General features: G+C 53.3%; 2 protein-coding genes across 8 annotated transcripts in view; both read left to right on the forward strand.

The window, feature by feature from the left end:
- The window catches only part of SSH2 (slingshot protein phosphatase 2), a 229,450-nt gene extending 218,706 nt beyond the window's left edge, over nucleotides 1–10,744 (forward strand). For all 5 annotated transcript variants that reach the window (XM_065908717.1, XM_065908718.1, XM_065908721.1 and 2 more), the window contains 2 exons: nucleotides 818–1,652; nucleotides 3,797–10,744. In XM_065908717.1, coding sequence (XP_065764789.1) covers nucleotides 818–1,652; nucleotides 3,797–5,830 — 2,869 coding nt within the window. In that variant the 3' untranslated portion in view covers nucleotides 5,831–10,744. The remainder of the gene's footprint in view (nucleotides 1–817; nucleotides 1,653–3,796) is intronic.
- Nucleotides 10,745–14,785: 4,041 nt separating this feature from the next.
- CORO6 (coronin 6) lies at nucleotides 14,786–22,986 on the forward strand. Of its 3 annotated transcripts, none has more exons than XM_065909490.1 (11): nucleotides 14,786–14,996; nucleotides 16,161–16,420; nucleotides 17,867–17,989; nucleotides 18,598–18,727; nucleotides 18,824–19,005; nucleotides 20,126–20,245; nucleotides 20,686–20,790; nucleotides 20,878–21,023; nucleotides 21,382–21,439; nucleotides 21,538–21,768; nucleotides 21,861–22,986. In XM_065909490.1, the coding sequence occupies exons 2-11, from the start codon at nucleotides 16,223–16,225 to the stop codon at nucleotides 21,981–21,983; spliced, it is 1,416 nt and encodes a 471-aa protein (XP_065765562.1). In that variant the 5' UTR covers nucleotides 14,786–14,996; nucleotides 16,161–16,222; the 3' UTR covers nucleotides 21,984–22,986. The 3 variants fall into 3 exon arrangements, with proteins under 3 accessions (XP_065765562.1, XP_065765563.1, XP_065765564.1); XM_065909491.1 differs by having other exon boundaries at nucleotides 16,221–16,420; XM_065909492.1 differs by lacking the exon at nucleotides 20,126–20,245.

The raw sequence follows: 22,986 nt of genomic DNA on the forward strand, positions 1-22,986 counted from the left end.
TTTATTTTAGTTTTTCCCCCCAGTTATTAATACTAAACATGCTCATTTTTAATTCACAAATTATAGACATACTACAGTGTAGAATGTAAAGCCCTCCCCCAAAGTGAAAGCCCTGCCTTCCTCAAAATAAACCCTGGTACCAGTTTAATGATGCTCCTCCAAATATTTTCCTACATTTATTCTGACATGGGAACTAACTGTTCCAAGCGTGTTCAATATGCTTTTCACTTAATAATACACCTTGGACATCATTCCATTGATATACTGACTGTTTCTAATAGCCTCGTAGCATGCTAAGTGTATGGACTGTAATTTAAATAAATTTTTTTGATGCCATAGTGTTAGAGTAAACATCCATATATATATAGCTTTGTGCACTTATGTAGTAGTATTTCTCAAAGTAAAAATGTTAAAGGGAGAGTTGCTGGTGAAAGGGCTAAATTTTGAGAGCTATTGCCAGATTTCATTCTTTGAAATTCTACAGTTCACACTCCTACCAACCCTGTATCATGAGAGTGCTAGTTTGGCCAAACCATCATCAACACTGACTGTTAACAACCATCTCAGCTCTTGTAAGTCCAATCGTAAAAAGTCAGCTCTCATATTCGTTTGTTTTTGTTGTTGTTTTGCTTTGTTTATGTTGTTTGCTATTAGTGACATTGAGCTTCTTTTCAATTGTTGATCGCCTACTCCTGCTGGGCATTAACAGAGCATCTTGCAGGATAAGATTTACGTTTCTGTGGGAGCAGTTTCCTAGGAGGGTATTGATTGCTTCCACAAGTCAGAGTAAGGCATTTCCTATGTGTGTCCTCCACAGCAAACAGCGGCACAACAAACTCTGGAGATCGCATTCAGATAGTGACCTCTCGGACCACCACGAACCCATCTGCAAACCAGGACTGGAACTCAACAAAAAGGAGATCACCACCTCAGCAGACCAGATTGCTGAGGTGAAGACCATGGAGAGCCACCCGCCCATCCCTCCCGTCTTTGTGGAACACGTGGTCCCGCAGGATGAGAATCAGAAAGGCCTGTGCACCAAAGAAAGAATGATCTGCTTGGAGTTTACTTCTCGGGAATTTCATGCCGGACAGATTGAAGATGAATTAAACCTAAATGACATCAATGGATGCTCATCAGGGTGTTGTCTCAACGAACCGAAATTCCCTCTTGACAACTGCCATGCATCCAAAGCCTTAATCCAACCTGGACAGGACCCAGAAATGGCCCACAAGTTCCCAGACTTAACCGTGGAAGATCTGGAGACGGATGCGCTGAAAGCAGACATGAACGTCCACCTGCTGCCCATGGAAGAGCTGACATCCCGCCTGAAAGATCTGCCCATGTCTCCGGATCCCGAGTCACCAAGCCCCCAGCCCAGCTGCCAGGCCGCAGGCTCAGATTTCAGTGGAGATCGCATTGACTTTTTCAGCGCGCTAGAGAAGTTTGTAGAGCTTTCCCAAGAAACCCGGTCCCGATCTTTTTCTCATTCAAGGATGGAGGAAGTGGGTGGAGGAAGGAGCGAAAGCTGTCGACTGTCAATGGTGGAAGCAGCCCCTTCCGAAGCGACCACTGATGACCAGAGAAGCAGCTCGTTGAGTAATACTCCCCACGCATCCGAGGAGTCTTCAGTAGATGAGGAGCAGTCAAAGGTAAAGACTCTCTCTATGGTTCTGTCCCTACTGATGTTCTCTGTGAAGACAAATATTTGGGATTCTGCTCTGTTCAGTCTATTTTTGATGTTGATAAAGACTGAAGAAGGCGATATGGGAGAGACAGTCTGGCTAGGAATTTCTGGGAAAACTTAGGGTTTAAATATAGTCATATTTTTAAAATCAGTGGCATTTCGAGGAATTTATCTTTCTAGGCTTTTGGTGTCATTGGAAGCATTTCTGAAAGGGGATGAGGGAAGAAGGAATTAGCCAAAATGCATGTCCTCCCAAAACAAGGAGAGGTCCCTCCTGGGCCTCTGCAGTTCCGATCAAATCTCAACCAGCAGGGAGGTGCCAGGGACTCACCTGCTGCCTGAGTGAGACCCGTCTCTCTGAGAGGATGGATTCGTTTGGGGAAATTCTTTCTGCCTCAGGAAATTCAAAGACTGGACATATGTTAATAGTGGTTGGAGTAGCAGCTAATTCCCATGATGAGTTCTTGCTATTGAAAATGTGTCTGAATTGTTCCTCATCTTGCCACCCTGTGGTATTCGAGAATTGAGAGATGGTTTGAGGAAATAATTTAAGAGCAGACAGAATCCCAAGATTCTTCTCAGTGGCTCATGAATTCTCATGAGTTCCTGTGAGCCATCTCAGACCAGGGGAACAGTTACTATGTATCAGCAGTTCTAAGACTCACATTAATTATTATTCTCATTTTGACTTTTGAAATTGGGTGGTATTTTAAAACCAACGGTATCTTAGATTGATAATGGGAAGTAAATGGTGATCAACTTGCTTTAACATAAATGAAGTCCTTTAATGATTTCAGTGGAGCCGACTGAACTCTTGACATCTCCTGATGTCCGCCTACTTAAATTTACCACCTCGTGCACTCCTCATCTGTCTTCTCTCTTCTTAACCAACCCAGGGCAGTTGTTGCCTCTGCTTCTGTCTTCTCTTCTCGCTCAGTTATGCCTCTCTTTTATTTCTACTGGGAGACCAGAATGCCCAAGCTCCCCTTTGGACTAATGGATGCAGCGGCTCTGACAGAAATAGCTTTTCTGCAAAGTCGCTGGTCATATGAGCAGTCTGTCCATAGCCTTGCACCACACTGGGCCCACTGTGGCTTCTCTCCCAGCCTTGGCAAGTTGGCCTCTGCCTGATGTCCCAGCACATTTCTCCCAAAGGCATAACTGACCTTGCTAGTCTGTACTAGCTCTGACTCTTTTGAAGGAGAAAGACCAGAACAATTCCTAGGGAAATATTGAACTTTGAAAATTTACAAAAATGCTGCCAAAGTAGATTGAGGCTGAGAATGATGTTGCTTTAAGAGATGTCCAAGGGCCATCTCTGAATTCTCAGATTCTTAAGTGTTTTACAGTAGGGCTTGATTTCGCATTGGCCAGTTTTCTTTGCTTTGTTCTAAACCCATCTCGGGACTTGTAACTGGTGGAACAGTAAAATGTCAGAGTCATAGTTTCCCAGTTTGCTCAGGCCTGTATCTGCATCAGCCACAGAGGGAGCCCCATGAAACATAGGCATTGTGCTCACGTGCTGGGACGCGGCCACTGGGAGAAGCAGGGGGAGGAGTGGATGAGAGCTGGCAAGACAGAGGACAGAAGAGAGCAGTGAGACTCCAAGTGAGACATCCATCTCCCTCGGACTCTGGGCATATTTAAGGCGGCCACTGAGCCCTTCAGTGGAACTCTTCCCCTGGAACCAGGTTAGGCCAGAAGTTGATAGGCTAGAGAGGAAAAGTTTCGTCTACCCCAGGATGGCCTGAATCTAGAAGGCTCAGGGTCTTCAGAAAATAAGGATTATAGGAGCCTCCAGGGCTACTTACTGTTTACTCTTGGAGCAAGCTATTGGAACAGAATCCTATTAGAGCAAAGAGAACAAAAGTTTAATAGACAGTGACATGCATGACTAATTTTGTATCTCTGCCTTTGATGAATCTGTTCTTTTCTTGTACCATGAAATAGAGTGTAACCCCAGGCAGAGGACAGTTCCAGGCACCCTGTGATTTGTGTCCTCAGAACCAGAAGGTTCTCCTGGATCAGAACCTAGTGAGCAAACAGCCTGGCTCTTTCAATCAGACTCCAGTTTACTCCAGTAACCTCCTCACTGTTTCCTCTTCTCAGGCAATCTCAGAACAGGTCAGCCCAGACATCTTCATGCAGCCGCACTCAGAAAATGCGATGTCAGTCAAAGAAATCGTCACTGAGATTGAATCCATCAGTCAAGGAGCCGGACAGATTCAGGTGAAAGGAGACGTGCTGTCCAACCCATGCCACACACCAAAGAAGCACATCGCCCACGAGCTGCCCCTGGAGAGGGCCCAGGCTGCCATGAGCAGGCCTGGGAACCTGGAGCAGAGTGAAGGTTCCTGCTCAGCCCAGCCTGAACCAGCCAAGGACTCAGGGAAGGGGCACCCCGAGGGGTGCCCAGGGGCACACTCCACTGCAGAGGTGGAAGAAGAAGAACCAGCGGAGGGGGAGCAAGAGCCCTGGGGCCCCGGGATGCCCCCGGGTGCCAAGTGGTGCCCGGGGTCCGTGAGGCGAGCCACCTTGGAGTTCGAGGAGCGCCTGCGGCAAGAGCAGGAGCACCACGGCGCTGCCCCCGCGGGGCCCTCCCCGTCCTCCCTGTCCTCCCGCAAGAATTCCAGGAGCGACTCTCTGGTGGCAGACCCGGCAGTGAGAGGGAAGAGTGACGAAGCCGCCCCAGAACTGTCATGTGTCCCCAAAGAGCCAGAGACTAGCAGGGCCCAAGGGCGATGCGGTGGGCCTGAGGCTGGCTCTTTACCGCGTCCTGAGCAGCTTGCCATCGTCCCGGCCCCTGCGCTGCGGGAGTCTCACCCAATGCCAGCACCTCAGGATGGCCCACAGCACGAAGGCGTCCTGCGGGAGCCGAGGGCTGTGGTCTCAGGCCAGGGGCCCGAGACACCAGCAGACCCTGCTCCCTTTCCCAAGAAGATAGAAATCATTGAATACACCTGCACAGCGCCATCACCTGATCCCAGGCCAGGGCGGGAAAGAGCCAGCAGTGAGAAGAGTGGGGCGCAGGGACTGAGGACTGTGAAGGTGGAAGAGGCCCTCACTGTCCTCTGTGCTCTGGATGAAAATCTGAACCGGACACTGAGCCCCGACCAGGCTCCTCTGCGCCCCAGAGTGCTACCTCCGCCTCATTCTTCCTCTCCCCAGCACAGCAGGCCAGCCGACCTGCCCCCCACCCTGAGCAGCCCAGCCGCGCCCGATGTCAGTCCCACGACCCAGCCGTGTGGCGCCAGCCCCGATCAGCTGCGCCCCCAGACGGTGGTTCACCTGGAAGGCTTCACGGGGCAGAGCAGCACCACAGACAGCCTGCCCTCCATGGAGCAGGGCAGCTGGGAGGAAAGTCAGGAGGGCCCCCTCTCCAGGGGTGGTGAAGTGCCATACCAGGGCTCCCAGTTCAGTAGCGAAGACCTGCATTTAATCAGCCAACTGGGTGATAATACCGGGGAGCAACCGGCAAAACTGGACCCAACACTTGTAGCCCATCAACTCCCACACAGCTCCAGTACAGACAGCATAGAGAGCCTCAGTCAGAGCCCCAGGGTGGGGAAGGGACGCGCTAAAGAAATCGAGTCCCGAGCGACTTCCCAGGTAGGGCCCCCCAAGCCACCCCAAATGAGGCGTTCAGCTTCCCTCGCCAAGTTAGGTTACTTGGACCTCTGTAAAGACTGTTCACCAGAGAGGGAGCCCGTCCCCGTCTCCTCTGAGTCCCCTCATCTCAAACTGCTTCAGCCCTTCCTCAGAACAGACTCGGGCATGGAGGCCCAGGAGCCCCCAGAGAACCCAGACACCGCCCAGAACCGAGAGCCCACCAAGCATTTCATAGAGCAACTCAGAACCAGAGGGTGTGTCGCGCAGAGCAGGCCAGTGCAGAGGCCCCTGGTGCAGTACGCCAAAGAGTGTGGTTACAGTGAGCAGTGCTTCCTCCCCAGGGCAGGGCCTGAATTGACTAGTTCGGAAGGAGGCCTTCCTTCGGTACCGACCCAGGGACTGCAGGACGCCAGCCCAGCCCCAGGGCTGGCTGTGGCGCCCCGACAGCAGCACGGCAGAACTCACCCTCTTAGGAGACTGAGGAAAGCGAACGATAAAAAACGGACAACCAACCCCTTCTATAATACCATGTGATTCTGAGCCTGTACACGTGACTTTCTGAAAGAAATGTTTGTAAAAGGGGCAGGTGTAATACGTAAGGAACCATGCACTTTATTGGTTAATTTTATAATATTTTGGTCATTTTACTGTTCCTGGCGCATGCAGGGTTTGTTCCCCACCCCTACCCCATGTGTGTGTGTGAGAGAGAGAGTTTGATTTGGACGGCAAGACCATTTTGTCAAAAAAAATTTTTTTTTTGAAAATTCGAACCTCAAAAAAATACTCATTTTCAAAGAACACCTTTATCCAAGGCAACGTGCTGTTTTTCAATCAGCTGCCACCTGCTCCTCATTTTGCCCTCGGAGGAAAGGCCTGCTGGCTTGATTGAGGAAGGAAGCAGATGGGGAGGGTGGGGATGAAGCTGGAAATTGGAAGTGCTGCCTTAGGCCTGTGTGATGAGGGTTTGGTCTCCAGACCTGATGCATTGGATTCAGATTTGCTGAAGGGGGCAGCCTGACGTCAGCGTGTTCTCAGCCCAGCCTGATGGGAGTTCCCGAGGTGGGCAAACTCTGCTTTGCTTTCAAAGAGGGTCTTCCAGAATTCATCTCTTCTGGTCTCCAGAGTATATCATTATAAAAAGGCATGATAACGGCTGGCTTTGTAAACCTATCAAGCAAATAATTTTATTAAATTTAAAATGACCTCCAAATGAAATCCAAGAGGTCCTCTGTAGAGGGAAGCCGAATAGGAGGAGGTGAAATTGGGGGTGGAGAGGTGGTCACGCCCAGTATCTTCCGGGTGGATGGTCTCTACTAAGGTGGTCATCCTACCATTTCTTCCCCACCCCCTCTTCCCCCCATCCCCCAGAAATGTGCTCTACAGCATCCTCCCAATGAGAAAACATGAAAACAGGATAGGGACAAGTTTGAAAAACAGCAACGGAAAGTGTGTTTGTCTAAAATGAGTACAGATGCAGGGTTTTAACCCTCTTGTTACTTGAATAATTCTGTGGGCCTTTTGAGTTTTATGGCCATACTTTTTCCAATTTATTTCCCTCCCTCATGCTGTTTCTCCCAACGCTGCCTAATTTTTTTAAATTTCATAGATATTTGAATTGTTACATGACCTATGTATAACCTCCATCGAATGCAAACTTTTTCTTTTTAATATTATCACTGTTAACACTTGACGTAAGTTTTCTTTTTTTCTCTTCCTGGAAGATTTGTCATTTCTCTAGTTTATATACAGTATTTATGTACATAATGGCGTCACTTTCTTACATTGTTTTGTTGTTAATGTTATAGGGTCTTTTTGATTTATCTATTTTAAGAAGGAGTAAAGCTGCAACTGGAAGACCTTCAGATACCACAGAAATAAAACTCATGGGTGTTGGTAGGAATCTGCAGAGTATATATGGACAGTGGTGTAATTTAAATGGAGACTTCTAATCACCAGCTCCTGCCAAATTATGCGTTAGTAACTTCCTCCTCAGAGAAACCCCCAAAGGCTCTCAATTAGATTGCGGTGTGACTGAAGGCTGATGCCTCTTTGAGACTGAAATCCCAGAACGTTGTCTGCCAGTGGCTGAATCAGAGCCGGAGAGCATATGTGAGTGTTACTGCTGCCCAGGTCAGAAGTCCCTAATGGATTGGGCTGAAGGGCCACAGGGAGGCCTCGGCAAGGGCAGGCGCCCCTAATGACCACATTTAGGATGTTGTTGCTTTGCTGCTATTGTGGAGGTCCTTAACGCAGGAGCACCTGCCGTAAATACCCTATTTCAGCTTCTTAGAGAACACATGTTTAGCCCGGAAGGAACGCCCTCTGCAGCTCCTCAGAACCAAAGAGGTCTAAAGATTGGCTTCCTGTGTGCTTTGGTCGAGGGCCACATCACTGAGAGACAGACCAAGCACAGAGCTGAGGTTTAGGTTTGGGATTCATCACAGCACTGAGAGAAGACAGAGTCACAGGCTGTGAATGTGATGTCAGAGGCCAGAGCTTGGTGAGGACAGGGTGACCCGAAGGAGGCAGCAGAGGTGGACTGAGGCCACTCCGAGGTGCTCAAGATGAGCTGTGAATCCAGTTGCCATGAGGGGGCCATGGTTGGGTCTGCTGTCCCTGCCAGGAGGCCAATTAGAAACCTCCTGTTCTAAGTGTTTTTTAAGGTGTAGTAATGATAGGTACCTGTGCTGTTCCTAAATAGTTTCTTCAATGTTCAGATGTATCATCTACACAGTTTTGTGACTCCTGGATATTTCATGTGTTGTAAAGTGTTCTGCTAGGCGGCATGTTCCAGTGTGAGGAGACTTGCAAGACAGGGTTATGAATTTCCAGGGCTCACCCACTGGCACTGCCCTGTCTGGTTGAGGCAGTTCCATCACCAAGATGATGGGGAAAGGACAGGAAACTGTGCAGGGTTGGGAAGAGGCGGCTTGGCAGGGAGGTAAAGAGAGTAATGTCCACTCGGTGAATCCCCTGAGATGGTGACATCCCTCATACTAAGAAGTACACACCTGGGGGTTGACAGTATTGCACTGTTCTTGCCGTGGTGTTTAATGCTCACGCTCACTGCATTAAACTAGCAACAAAGATGCGGGGGGTGGGGGGGAAACCCTCAAACGCTGTGAAGAAAAAAAGGGTCTTGCTTTGCCTTTTTAAAAAAATTATTATTATATATTTTTAATCATTTAATTTACCTGCCTAAAGAAACATTCTCCCCATGAGGTCTGTAATGCAAGCATGCCACGGGGTTTTGCCAGCCCTCAGACTCCCACAACTGAGTGTTCTTGTGCTATTTACGTAGCTGAGTTCTGTCCAGGGGAAGTCCATGATAGCCTATCAACAGCTTTCCAAACTGTATTCTCTTCAAACAGTCTGATAATCTTGGGTGACCTGTTTCCCTTTTCTGTTCATGGAGAACCCAGACCCAGAGCAGCAGGTCTGGCCGACTGACGGACGAGTAGGAGAAGTTCTGACCTCTCGCCAGGGCCTCTTGTTCTCTTTGAAAACTACCACAGCCTGACTCAGAATTTATTCTGGAGAGCTGTGTGATTGTGTGTGTGTGTGTGTAAAAAGTCACACTGGTGCATGGGGTGAAAGCCCCAGGGCACACAGATTGTGAGCTGTAATCTGGATGGCTCTCTGGTCAGCAGGAAGGAGAAGCCCCCCCCTTTTTGATTTTAGAAACAACTTAGGCATGGTGTGTGCTCTAGCAGACATAGGACTGTACTGTAGTCATCCTCATCTCACCTCATTTGGATGGCCTTTCAGATCCCGAGTGTCTGGGATCATTGCTAACATTTCAGGCTCTTTATCTAGCATTCTCCTGATTCTGTACCTGTTTCCCAGCTGGCATTTCCTCTTTCTTGTTTTGGGAACTACCAAGAGCCCCAAGGACAGTCTGAGGATGACCACCCAGGCTCTGGGGTCCCCCCTCTTGCTAAAAGGCCCCAGACAGATGCTGTCAGATAGACTTGAAGTTGCTGAGAGGAGCAGCTCACAGGAATCTTCATTTTTTCCAGCTGAGGATTTCAGTTCTGAAGTGATCTAGCCATGTTTGGTAAAGATTTTCTTTCTTTCTTTTTTTTTTTTTTGGTGGGAGTTCTCTCTCAAAGAAAGCATTATGCAAAAAGGGTCATTTTCAAGGGCATTTTCAATTTTTAAAATAAAGCCATTCTTTGGCTTTTTTGAGCAACTGTCTGTGGATACTTTGTTTACATTGTATTAAAACGAGCATCATCTTGATGGCCGCTCAGTCTCCCCCTCCAGGCACTCCGCTCTGGCCATCCTCACACAGAGCAAGGCCCTTGTGGTCAGCCCTCATGGGGAAGTGGGGACAAGCTGGAGCTGATTTCCATCTGTGTCCTGCACTCCCATCCAACACGCTGTATGGAAACAGTCGTCTTTCCTCAGTGATGGTGTGGTCTTATAGTGATGGTTGTAATGGTGAATGGCTAGTGTTGTTTTTCAATTTTGTTTTGCTTTTTGATGGTAGATGAGATGAAATCTTAGCTCTTTCAGCACCAGTCCAACTTAAGAGCATCTTGGATTCGTTTTCCCTTCCAAACTAAAAAATCAAGGCATGTATTAGGCATAAATGTATTTGCTGCCTCAACTCATCCAGGGGCCGTATTAGAATGAAAACTTGCCTGCCACCAGAGCAGGCAGCTGCCACACTCCTCACCCTTCTCCAGGGCTTGGGGTCCCTGGATGCCATGGAGGGCTATTGCAAGATGCTTCTGTACTTTTCCAGCCTGGAAGTGGAGGGTGACTGGGCCTGGCTCCTGCTGTGAAAAGAGAACCAGCCTCATTTTCTCAGTGCCCCAGAGATCTGGGACAGAATTTCTAAACTGGAATCATCCCTCATCAGCTTGAATATGCCCCAGGAGGTATGTGACTAGCGCCACCATCTGTGTCCCCACAGCACTAGTGGTGGCCTCCTGTACCCGGGGCTTAACTCAAGCTGATGACTCAGTCTGGAAGCTGGGTAACTAACTGGCCCTGAAATGTTTCCCCATCAGTAAGTTCACAGGGAATTGTTTGGTTTTTATGTTCTATTGGAATTTGGTTTGCTTGGCATAGCTTAAGGTGCCTTTTCTGTTTTCCTTTCTACTTTATTTTGTAGGACTTGTTGTAAAGGTAGAAAACAAGTCCCCAAAGCCCCTCCCACTGACTGTTAACCTTTGCCCAGGCAACCCCAAACTTTTATGCTCACGTTTTATTAAATAAAGCAGGTGCTCCCTGGAATCTCTGGGACCTTTTTGAGGCATTTGAAGCAGAATATAAAGAGTGGTCTCATCTCCTTCCTTAATCTTCCTGCTGGTTGGGATGTTCCACTTGTATCATAGATTTTTTATTATTGATGTGCTCCGCTGTTTTTAAATGTGAACTTGTGCGCAAATGTGCAGATTCAATGTTCTTGTTACAGATTGAATAAATTTTTATTTTGAAGATGAAGCGTGTACTCGATCAAGTGCAACAAAAGAGGAGGGTAGTGAGAAGGTGGGGGGATTGGAAGAGAACACTGATGGTAAACATGAATCAATTCTCACTGACTGCTCTCCCTCCCTATGAGATAGCTGAGCGCTGGGGGAAAATATAACTTTCTACCTCTCACAAAACAGGGACTAGATGGGAAATGGGGTCACCAAAGGTTATTTCAGATAGTGTGGCTCCAATCAAGTGACCAGGCTGGGAACTTGCCTGGTCAAAGAGGCTCTTGTCAAAGTCACCACCTGAATGTTAGAATGAATAAGCAAAGGAACCAAAATTCCTCCACCATCCATGGGACAAAGTGTCTGCTCGAGACAGCTGCCATGACCTGGCCCAGCAGAGACTGGATTTCTCGGGTAGGTGACCTCTATGGACATGAATGAGAGTTCACAAGCTTTTGTTCGGCACAAGGCACCTCAGCTCACGGAAAAGTTTCTAGAAATGGGACATGACTTTCCAAAGTAAAACCTTTAACTCTCTCCCACCGTTAGAAAAGAAGCACTTAATTCAACGGTAGAGGAAGAGAGATGCGGCCAAGGAGCAGCTCTCTAATAAAACAGGTTGGGGACAGGGCGGAGAGGGGAGGAATTCCCTGGTGGTCCAGTGGTTAGGACTCTGAGCTTTCACTGCAGAGGCGCAGGTTCAATCCCTGGTCAGGAAACTAAGATCCCACAAGCTGCATGGCACAGCCCAAAAATCCACAACAAACCAGGCTGGGAGGGAAGGGGTCTCCACTTCTACCACCCCTCCAACAGACCCATCATGAGATATATAGTGATGCCGTTCATCACATATAAAGCAGTGCTACCATCTAGGGAAAGCTCCATTTCCAGAGAAAACACTGCCTTGTCAGTGTTTTATGGATGATATGAATCATCCATAGCAAATGAGATGACCACACCACTGGTGTCTGGCTTGAGTGCCAGAGTGCCTGATGATGAAGGCAAGGTCATTTCACAAAATATTCTAGAGGTGCCTGGAGTCCCTAAACCTGATCAGTCGTGGCTTTCTAGCCATGGACCAAATCATCTCTTTTAAGTTCCCAGGCCATCTCTTCCAGAAAATATGGCTTTATGAAAGGTGAAGTCTATGCCTGTCTCCTACAGGTTGCAGTTTAGATGGATAACAGCAAGGGAAAGCACCAAGTCCAAGGAGCTTCTTCCACTGATTGATTCTTTGTGCCTTAGCTCCACCCACCCATGGCTCTGCCAGGCCTTGGCAGCCAGAAGAAGGCTAGAGGGCAGGGCTGAGCCTTAGCAGCTCTAAACACTACCTGAGTTCCTGCTCCTGTAGCTGGAGAGCACACCTCCCCCACTTCCCAAGTGAAGGCAGAATGAATTGAAGGATTCCTGCTTCCTAGTCCCAGACCCTTCCCTCTAGAATGGAGGGCCTGACTCTCTCTAAAGATGAGAAAAGGAGAGGAGAGACGAAAAAAAAATGCCAGTTCAAGGTAGGAGACAGCATGTCACATAGCTTTTCTGTCAACAAGTGGTGCAGAGTTGGAAAGAACCTAACCCAGTCCTCTTCATTTTACAGCTCAAGAGAGCTGCAAAAATAGGGTGACTCAGCAACAGCTGAAACTCCAGTTTTGTAGTTAGTCCATGTGTTCTTTCCTCTGTGCCACAAAACATAACTCTTGGTATCAGCATTTGTGAGACAAAGTGGCATTCTCCTTCAAGGAGAGACAGAAATGCATGGTGCTGGGCTTTCCTGGTGGTTCAATGGTAAAGAATCCACCTGCCAATGCAGGAGACATAGGTTCGATCCCTGATCCCAGAAGATCTCACATGCTGCAGAGCAGCTCAGCCTCTGCACCACAACTATTGAGCCTGTGCTCTAGAGTCCAGGAGCTGCAACTACTGAGGCTGCACACCCTAGATACCGTCCTCCACAATCAGAAGCCACTGCAATGAGAAGCCCGCACACTGCAACTAGAGAGGCCCCGACTTGCCACAACTAGAGAGAAGCCCAAGCAGCAACGAAGACCCAGCACAGCCAAAAATAAATAAAAATTTAAAAAAAAAAAAAAGAAAGAAATGCATGGTGCTGAAAAGCTTGACCCAGACACCAGAACCCCAGACAGCAGAACCCTTGGGTAAGAATCTCAGCTCTACTATCTCAGTTTCCTGCCTCAGTTTCCTCATCTGTAAAACAGGGGTAATAATAGTACCCATCTCAGAAGACTATTATCAGAATGAAATTAATAAGTGTAATGTCTATAATACAATGCATAGCTACTGTTATTAAGGAGCTACTGAGTCACTCAGGTCTTTTCCTCCTAATCATGTCCCCGGAATCTTTAGGTAAAAGAGAGATTCTTCATCTACTCTTATGCCCCACTCCAATGCCATAATTATTCCTGAAGTACCCATAACAAGTGTCTGGCCCACAAGCCACTGAATATTTGGACTCTTCCTGAGAAACAAGCCTTGTGATCCGTTTGAGGTTCCCACCACCTTCCTTCCCTCGCTTTACCCCTAATGCTGACCTCTACCTTCTGGAAGGTCGTGTTCCATTGATTTCCAAGTGTGTCCAGAGAAAACCTTCCCTGGTGGCTCAGACGGTCAAGCGTCTGCCTACAATGCAGGAGACCCGGGTTCAATCCCTGGGTCAGGAAGATCTTCTGGAGAAGGAAATGGCAATCCACTCCAGTATTCTTGCTTGGAAAATCCCATGGATGGAGGAGCCTGGTAGGCTACAGTCCATGGCATCGCAAAGAGCTGGACACGACTGAGCGACTTCACTCACTCACTCCTGGAGAATGAGAAGTAATCACTGGTCCTCCGTGGCCTTATGATCTAAAGGAAGAAATCCAGGCAGCGGGTGAGACTACTTAGACAGCAGCTAAAGGGACTAGTTGTTTTCACTGGCTGCATTTTGATCAAATTTCTTTTTATCTCTTCCTTAATCTTGGTCTAACTCAGCTGGTAAAGAATCTGCCTGCAAGGCAGGAGACCCCAGCTTGATTCCTGGGTGGGGAAGACCAGCTGGAGAAGAAATAGGATACCCACTCCAGTATTCTTGGGTTTCCCTTGTGGCTCAGCTTGGTAAAAAATCTGCCTGCGCTGAGGAAGAGCTGGGTTCCATCCCTGGGTTGGGAAGATCCCCTAGAGAAGGGTAAGGCTACCCACTCCAATATTCTGGCCTGGAGAATTCCAGGGACTGTATAGTCGGTGGGGTTGCAGAGTCGGACACGACTGAGCGACTTTAACTTTTACTTAATCTTGGTCAATACTCAGATCCAAGGGTCTTGGAGTGGAAGTGGGTAGGGGCTTCCCCAGAACACAGTAGAACACCAATACAAACAAGACCGTCAAGACTTGTGGAATCAGGTTCAGTGTCTAAAATCTAGCCAAAGACCTGGGCCAGCTGCTTTTCCTTGAACCTGGTGTTCACGTTTTTCTCCTTCATTCCTACTCCCGGTTTTTAGGTTGCTTTCTGCCCTGTTCCGTGCAATCCTCCCTAAAGAGATGAAATGCCTAGTACAGTGACAGTGTGTTAATAACACAGTAACAATAACATTCACAGGCCCCTGTCATGTACTCTCCCAGCTGCCCTGGGCCAACCTAGGCCCTCATCCAAGGGTCCCCAGAGCATCCTCGGGCCCTCTCCTCGGTGGTGTGCGGACGTGCAGTCCCACAGCCCCGGCTTGCCGGGACTGGCTAAATTGGGAGTGTGATTGCAGCAGGAATGCAGCGTGAAGGCATCTGATCTCGCGGGGCCGCCGGCTCTAAGGGGCGCGCGCCCCTTCGTAGGCTCGCTCTCTCAGCGCCCAGCTCTAAGGTCTGGGAACCTGGGCCTCCCCAGTTCACCCGGTAGGCGCGGAGCCCGGAGAAGGATCACGCACAGCACGCGAGCACACACGCAAAACTACTTTGGACGCTTCTCCCAAGCCGCCGGACGGGTCGCGCTGCCTGCGCAGCGCTCGACTTTCCCGCCGCTGGTGGGGCGGGGCCCCTGTGGCCCCGCCCCGCCGGAGGCCCCGCCTCCGCAGGTTGATGGCAGCGGCAGCTGGGACTGCAGCGGCGCCCGGCCCCGGGAGTCGCAGGCAGCGGCCGGATCGCGCAGCCGAACGCCCGGGCCCCAGACGCCGCGGACACCCGGAGAGGCAGTTCCGGCGCCCTGACGCCTCCCTCGGCCTCCAGCGCACCCCCAAGCCCCTCCACAGAGAAGTCGCAGCGTGAGCGCCCCTCGGCCGGCCCAGGACCAGGTACTCCCCGCCGACACCGCCGCCGCCGCAGCCAGTGGATCAGGCGGGGTGTCTGGAGGGAACAGAGGTCTGCGCCCCCCACCCCGCCAGCCGCCAAATTCGGTCCCGGGCGGGGCGGACTTGGAGTCTATATTTGGCCGGACAGCGGCCCGCGCGTCCGCAGGGCGCAGACACCTCGTCTCGCAAGAACGCAGTGCCGGGGCCGGAGTAGGGTGCGGGGACGCCGGAGGCCAGGCCCGAGGCCGGGGGCTGCAGAAGTGGCTTGAAGGGCACAAGGATGCCCGGTGCTGGGGAGGGGCTGGAGGCAGTGGCTGCGGCTTGGGAAGCGCTCGGTGTGGTCCCTGGGGAAGAGCTGAGTGCAAGCTCCTAGCGGGAGAAGAGGCACCTCACCCTCCCCATTCCACTTATGAAAATCCGGCTCTGGCCCGGGGAGGGGTTCGAGGACCCCACACGCAAGAGTTTAGCAAGAGAGAGGACCCAGAGGAGAAGTGGGACTGGCGGGCAAAAGCCAGAATACCGTGGTGAGGGCCTCTTAGAGAAGCCGGTGCGAGAGGGGTGGGCGGAGGAGATCCACCTTACAGCGCGTTCCTCCCACTCCCACCCCACCCCCGACAGCATGGGAGGAGACTGATGACAGCATGAAGGACTCAGGTTAGCTGACAGGAGGAACTCCTCCTTGGCAAATTTTTAGAAAAAGGCAAACCCCATTCGCCTTACCTATGCCAGAGAGGCTGAACTTAGAATCTTGGGGGGCTGCAGTCCTAGCCCCACAAATGGCCTTAAGCCAAGAAGTCTCTGATTCTGGACAAGATGCCTCTGGGAGATAAACTACTTTGATGAAGAGATGCTCACCCAAGGCTGGCAGCCGGAGGGCAGCCTGATGTTGCGGCTCCTCCCAAAACCGCTTGAACGTCCAGAAAGCTTTCAGGCCCAGTTAGCTTCCACTCTCGACCACTCTCCACCAGTCTAAGGGGCAGTTTTCTAAGGAGAAGTCAGGTCCCAAATCCAAGTCCCTCGAACTCAGTGAAGAACTTTCCCATATATTAATCACCTTGAAGAAAACGCCTTGCTTCTAGGGCCAGACTCTATATTAATTTATACCTGACTCTTGGCAAGATAATCCTTCTCACTTGCCACTCCCCCAACTCTTCCTCCCTCCCACAGCTACAGGACTAAGGACCAAAAGCATTTCTGGGCACTGAGATCCTCCATCTCTGCCCCCAGCTATGAGCCGGCGTGTGGTTCGGCAGAGCAAGTTCCGCCACGTGTTTGGACAGGCGGCAAAGGCTGACCAGGCCTACGAGGACATCCGTGTGTCCAAGGTCACATGGGACAGCTCCTTCTGTGCCGTCAACCCCAAATTCCTGGCCATTATTGTGGAGGCTGGGGGTGGAGGTGCCTTCATCGTCCTGCCTCTGGCCAAGGTGAGGGATGAGGGGAAGGAAGCAGGTGGAGGACACCGACTGTGACTCCTGGGGACTCCAGACAGCAGCCTGTATTCTCACCTAGCTCCATTCCTAATTCGGCAGGGCAGTCTAGGCGGACTGACTGCTCCCTATCCCCCAATCGCTCGGGACGGATTGGGAGGCTCCCTCACCCCTCCCAGAACAGCAGCATCACATTGGTCCCCACCCACGCACAGCCCATCCCTTCTCCTTGCAGCACCCTGAACCCAGCAGGGACCTGGAGCGGGTGATGGATAGTTGGGAAGCAGTGGAGTCAGGACCTGGCCAGATTCTGTTCCTACTCTCCTGATGCCACACCCCTTTGTGTTTTTGGCCTCTGGATCTCTGTACCCAGCCTAGGGTGACTACTGGATTAAATCACACCCCAGAGCAGCACAGTGAGGACAGAGTCACACTCTATCCAGAATCCGTGGCTGCCTCCCCCATTCTGGTTCTTGCAGTGAGGTAGAACGAGAGCAAAAGGCAGGGGGACATGACATATCAGGCCAGAGCCTCCAATACTCCAGGGATGGGGGCCAAGCAATGACCATCACCTTTACTGAGTAGCCTCAAGCCCCTCAGTCATCCCTACCCATAGGCTGTCCACTCCAAGGCATGACCTTGACCTGGATTCTGGCCCCTACACCTTGTTAGGGGAGGCCCCACAGGTGGCAAGGTCGGGATGAGGCCTGACAATAGCCAGTGACTCACTCCAAGACAATGCAGACGCCATCCAAGGACATCATCCCCAGGGCTCAAATTTCAGCAGGAGCCACCCCCTCCCCCAGGACAACCACCATTCCAGTGCCACATGGCCACCCCTCTACCCTGCTGCCTGGTCTGGGTTGATGCCAGCCCCTGCAAAGGCCTCAGAGCCCCCACAAACATACCATAAAGATTAAAAATAGATGGGCCTCCGCTCAGGTTGGGAGATAGCAGGCACGAGGAATGCCTGCTGCTTGTGGTTCCAAGGTAAAGCCAGTGACCAGGGAGAGATCTGCCCAGTGAGGCTAGGAAGGAGTTGTGCAGCCTTGCACTGCATATAAACTTACCTTGACCTAGTCCAGCAGGGGTTTCCCAGAGATATTTCAGGTGCAGGGGACAGGCCCAAGAGCAGCATCCTCCAAGGAGGTGTCCTTGGAAGAGCACTGGACTGAGAAGTTAAGTCTTGGCTCTAGCAGTATCTTGCTGTGTGTCCTTGGTTAGTTATCTTACCTCTCTGCGTCTGATGCCTTAATAGTAAATGACTTAGACTCTGCCTTCAGGGATGTAGAGGAAGCAGGCTGGCTGGATTTGGAGGAGCAGAGAGGGGGTGAGTTCTGCAAAGAGAAAATAGATAACAGTTGAGATGTAAACAGGTCCACTCCCACCCCCCTGAAAACATACAGGAGAATAGCCCCATGTCTCCTTCTCTGACCCCTGCAGACAGGGCGAGTGGATAAGAACTACCCACTGGTCACTGGGCACACTGCCCCTGTGCTGGACATTGACTGGTGCCCGCACAATGACAACGTCATCGCCAGTGCCTCAGACGACACCACCATCATGGTAGGCACCAGGTGGATGCTGCTGGGCTGTGGGGCAGGGGAGGCGGGGAAGGCGGCCTCACCTGTGCTTTGTAAGGTGGTAAGGGAGGTGCTGAGTGCCAGGGCCTGCCCTGCCCAGCTCCCAGGCTATTTTCAGCTACATGCCCACCCCCTCCCAGGATGCACTGCTTAGGACTAATTATAGCCGTGGCTACCTTGGAGCCTGAAGAGCAGGGGGGCAGTGCTCTTAAGTCTCCCTGCTCAGGGGAGTAGGGAGGTCTCTGGAGAGCTGACAGCGCCCCCTCCTGGCTCCCAGCCGTTTCTGCCCCAGGCAGGCACCATCACATGTCCTGCATCTGACCCTTACCCCGCTAGAAAGCCGGTAGAGTTGAGGTGGGGGTGGGGGATTAGGGAAAGAAGTGAAGAAGTAAAATCTCTCAGTCGTGTCCTATTCTTTGCGACCCCATGAACTGTAGCCTGTAACCGCATGAACAGGCTCCTCTGTCCATGGGATTTTCCAGGCAAGAATACTGGAGTGGGTTGCCATTTCCTTCTCCAGGAAGTAGGGGAGGGGCTGTGATGAAGCTGGCTCCTCATCCCACCTACCCTACGCCTTTTCCTTCCACCCAGGTGTGGCAGATTCCAGACTATACCCCTGTGCGCAACATCACAGAGCCCATCATCACACTGGAGGGCCACTCCAAACGTGTGGGCATCCTCTCCTGGCACCCCACTGCCCGGAATGTCCTGCTCAGTGCAGGTCTGGGGGGCTAGGGAGGGGTCCCTACCATAGCTCGGGGATGGGGGGAGTGGCAAAGGTGGGGCCCAGGTGATGGTGACTGGCCATTCTGGGCAGGTGGTGACAATGTGATCATCGTCTGGAACGTGGGCACTGGGGAGGTGCTCCTGAGTCTAGACGACATGCACCCGGACGTCATCCACAGCGTGTGCTGGAACACCAACGGGAGCCTGCTAGCCACCACCTGCAAGGACAAGACCCTGCGAATCATCGACCCGCGCAAGGGCCAGGTGGTGGCGGTGAGTGCCTGGCCTGGCCACTCCCCAGCCCCTATGTCAGGGGGCAGCTGTCAGGCCTCTGTACCCGCCCTCCCCTAAGCCCTGCTTCCAGCGCTCACCTTCTCCACCTCGATCCCAGACCCCAGTCCTCCCTTTAGCCCCCTACCCTAAGTAAGCCCCCAGCCCCGCTAGTCTCCGCCCAGTTCCTGTTTCCTCCCCTTCCCTGCATCTCAGCAGCCCAGAGGAGGGCTGCCCTATTCGTGACCAAGGAGGGGAGAAGCTGCAAACTCTATCCTCCCACCAGACCTTGCATGACCCTGAGCCCCCGGACTCCTCTCCTCCCAGCCGGCACGCCTTCTTCCCGGGTCTGAGCCCAACCCTGGCTCGCGGACAGGCCCCTTTCCAACCTAGCTGACCCGCTGGGCGGAGGGTTGGGGCCCATCCCCGCGCGTTGTCTGTCCCAGCTGGGTGGCCTGCGAGGGCGGCGGCACCGGCCTCACCAGCCTCAATCTAACCCGGGGCGCGGGCTGCGCGGGACACTGCACGTCGGCGCGGAGGGCGCGCGTCCAGCGCGGCGGGGCCGGGCGGAGCAGCGCGCGCTCTAACCCACTAACCCCGCGAGCAGGAGCGAGCCCGGCCTCACGAGGGCGCCCGCCCGCTGCGGGCCGTCTTCACCACAGACGGGAAGCTGCTCAGCACCGGCTTCAGCAGGATGAGTGAGCGGCAACTCGCGCTCTGGGACCCGGTAGGCCAGGCCGCGCCGGGCGCACGCGCTCGCTCCTTCGCTGGGTCAGCTGGGAGCGCCCTCCCCGGCCGTGGCCCGCGCCCAAGAGAGCCGAAGCGGAGCGAGGAGCTCCGGTCTGGGAAGAGCCTGGCTGCGCTCCGGGGAAGCCCGCAGACATCTCCCCTGCCCTGAGGGCGTTTAAGGGCTCAGCATCTGCAGAGAGACGCGCGCGCCCCGCGCTCTCCAGGCCTGGGGCCACCCAGGGGGGCCCCAGGAAACTGAATATTTAGGGCCCCCTTTGTCTCCGCCCCCGCCCTCACACCCCAGTCAGCAAGTTGTTTGCCCGGCCCTCTAAGCTCCCCGGGGCAGGCAGCTGGGTGACGCCTCTCCCTGTCTCCCCCTCCCCCCCCCCCCCAGGAGAGGTTTGCGGCCCACGAGGGGATGAGGCCCATGCGGGCCGTCTTCACGCGCCAGGGTCATATCTTCACCACGGGCTTCACCCGCATGAGCCAGCGAGAGCTGGGCCTGTGGGACCCGGTAACGCAGCTGGACGCTTGGGGTGTGTGCCCCGGGGACTGGCATCACGGGGGAGGGGCCAGGCGCCCCCCACCCGCAGGGCATGCCCACCTGGACAGGGCTGGAGGCTGCTGCCCCCTTGGCAGCGCCTGCCATCCCCACACCCACCCCTCTGCCCAGTTTTGCTGCGTCGCCTGAAGGAGCCCACGCTGGCGCCCCCACCTGGTGATGCCCAGTCCCTGGGGGTGGTTTGCAGTGACTGCATGCGGCGGCGCAGGGGGTCTAGGCGCGGGGACCAGGAATGGTGTCCAGAGGTGGGCTCTGCAGTTCCGTCACCAGAGCTGCCTTGGGAGTGCGAGGGCGTCAGGGAGGGCAGGCAGCGGCCAGGAGCTTCGGGGCATCCGGAAGCGGCACCGAGGTCAGGATGGGGCTGGCTGTTCACGCCCCCTGTGCTTGGGCAGAACAACTTCGAGGAGCCAGTGGCGCTGCAGGAGATGGACACAAGCAACGGGGTCCTACTGCCTTTCTACGATCCCGACTCCAGCATCGTCTACCTGTGCGGAAAGGTGCTGGCGGCCGGGAGGGGAGAAGAGGGGGCCGGACGGAGATGAGGGGGCCCGCCCGGTACGGCTCTGAACCGACTGGCTTTGCAGGGCGACAGCAGCATTCGGTACTTTGAGATCACCGAGGAACCGCCCTTCGTGCACTACCTGAACACCTTCAGCAGCAAGGAGCCGCAGAGGGGCATGGGCTTCATGCCCAAGCGGGGACTCGATGTCAGCAAGTGCGAGATCGCACGGTCAGCGGCTTTGCCCTTCCTGCTCACTGCCTCTGTCCCACAACCCATCCGGGAAGACACGGGGGCCTCCCCAGGCGTGTAATCTTTGGAAAGGAGTGGGCTGGGTCGGGAGGTTGGGGTCAAACAGACTCGTTTCCACTGCCAGCCCCAACGCTACACGCTTGACATTCTCTGAACTTCAGTTTCTTAACCTGTTAAGGATGATAAACACCCTCTGAGAGGCGTTTTACCAGTTGGATGTGTTTAAAGTGCAATGCATCGTAAGCGCCCAGCAAATGTTGGCCTCTAACTCCTTGGTCCCCAGCAGAAGAGAAGGGAGTGGGAGCCTGAGCGGGTGCTGATCCCCGCTCCCTTTTAGGTTCTACAAGTTGCATGAAAGAAAGTGTGAACCCATCGTCATGACTGTGCCCCGCAAGGTGAGTTGATCGCGAAAGGGGTGGGCAGAGCTCCGAGGCGGAAGGAAGCGGAGCAGGCCGGGCACTCCGCTTGTTCTCTTGTCTCCCTACCCCCGCAGTCAGACCTGTTCCAGGACGACCTTTACCCAGATACACCGGGCCCCGAGCCGGCCCTAGAAGCGGACGAATGGCTATCAGGTCAGGACGCCGACCCCGTGCTCATCTCGTTGAGGGACGGTTACGTGCCTCCCAAGCACCGCGAGCTCCGGGTCACCAAGCGCAACATCCTGGACGTGCGCCCGCCCTCCGGTCCTCGTCGCAGCCAGTCAGCCAGCGATGCCCCCTTATCGGTAAGGCTCCGCCCGGCTCCACCGAGGCCCAATACACAGCCCCCTACCGCCCCGCGCCCAACACCGCCTCTCTGGTCCTCTGCGCCCCGCAGCAGCACACCCTGGAGACGCTGCTGGAGGAGATCAAGGCCCTGCGAGAGCAGGTGCAGGCCCAGGAGCAGCGCATCACATCTTTGGAGAATATGCTTTGCGAGCTGGTGGACGGCACGGACTAGCGCAGCGCCGCCGGGGAGGTCCACGTCGGGAGGCACAGCGGGGCGGAGCGCCAGCGCACCCGCCCGGGCCGGCTTTGGGTCCCGAGCTCCGCACTCCGCCCCTCTAGGCCTGGGCGGGGGCTGGGGAGGGAACTCCGCCCTTGGCGGGAGTCCTGGACAATTGCAGAGACTCGCGTCCGTCTGGCGCCCGCCTGGCTGCGTACCTCGTCTGGGATTTAGGCAGGAGCTGGCCTTGGAAAGCCCGGGTTGACGGGGCCTCAGCAATGGTGCTGCACCGCAGGCAGTGTCCCCTTTGTTACTCGCCCAGGGCAGAGAAAGTGCTTAGTGTTAGCGCAATGCTTGAAGATGGTGGGCAGCTTGGGCTTGACCTCAAAGGGGTAGCGATTCGACGGGTCTCCCCAGACTGGGGAAAATTACAACGCTTCTCCCTCTAATCAGCTCACTTGACCGCACCACCCTGAGTGGTCAACTGAACGGGCATCGCCCCAGACAAACGTTGGCTGTAGAGCCAGTCCCCGGGGCTACACCCAACTACACCCGGGCTACATGGCAGAGGGCTCCCTTCCTACTCCCCACCTGCAGGGGAGAGGGTGGCTTCCTCGTGGCACTTCCACAGGAGAACCAACCAGAAAACTGGCATGAAGAAGCAGGTTCCATCTCCACCACACACACACACACACACCTCCCAGCCCTCTGCTGTACACAAACACACACACAGCTCCCAGCCCTCTGCTGTGGCCTTGACTCTAGGAGGAAAACAAGATGTTCTGAATGAAACATTTTACCGAGTGCTCAGTCTCTGCCTCCTGCATGGGTGGGAATGCCAGACCCTCAGCCTCTGTAAATGCCACCGCCAGTATCCTGGAGGCCCTGACAGATGAAACCCTCGGCTTAGGACCCACCAGAATTCCTTTTACTTCAGAGTCCTCTCCACTCTGAGGTTCAGAAGGAACCCTCAACCCGCGGGTGGGCGGTCTTCCCCAGTAAAGGCAGATAGGAAAAA

The sequence above is a fragment of the Muntiacus reevesi genome, chromosome 18 (genome assembly GCF_963930625.1).
Source record: "Muntiacus reevesi chromosome 18, mMunRee1.1, whole genome shotgun sequence".
Taxonomy (NCBI): Eukaryota; Metazoa; Chordata; class Mammalia; order Artiodactyla; family Cervidae; genus Muntiacus; species Muntiacus reevesi.

Bases quoted from the DNA above. Each gene is read 5' to 3' on its own strand.
- CORO6 (XM_065909490.1), top strand. From the start codon at position 16,223: ATGAGCCGGCGTGTGGTTCGGCAGAGCAAGTTCCGCCACGTGTTTGGA. The intron at 20,246-20,685 runs GTAACGCAGCTG...GTGCTTGGGCAG, and splicing joins AGCTGGGCCTGTGGGACCCG to AACAACTTCGAGGAGCCAGT. The intron at 21,769-21,860 runs GTAAGGCTCCGC...TGCGCCCCGCAG, and splicing joins CCAGCGATGCCCCCTTATCG to CAGCACACCCTGGAGACGCT.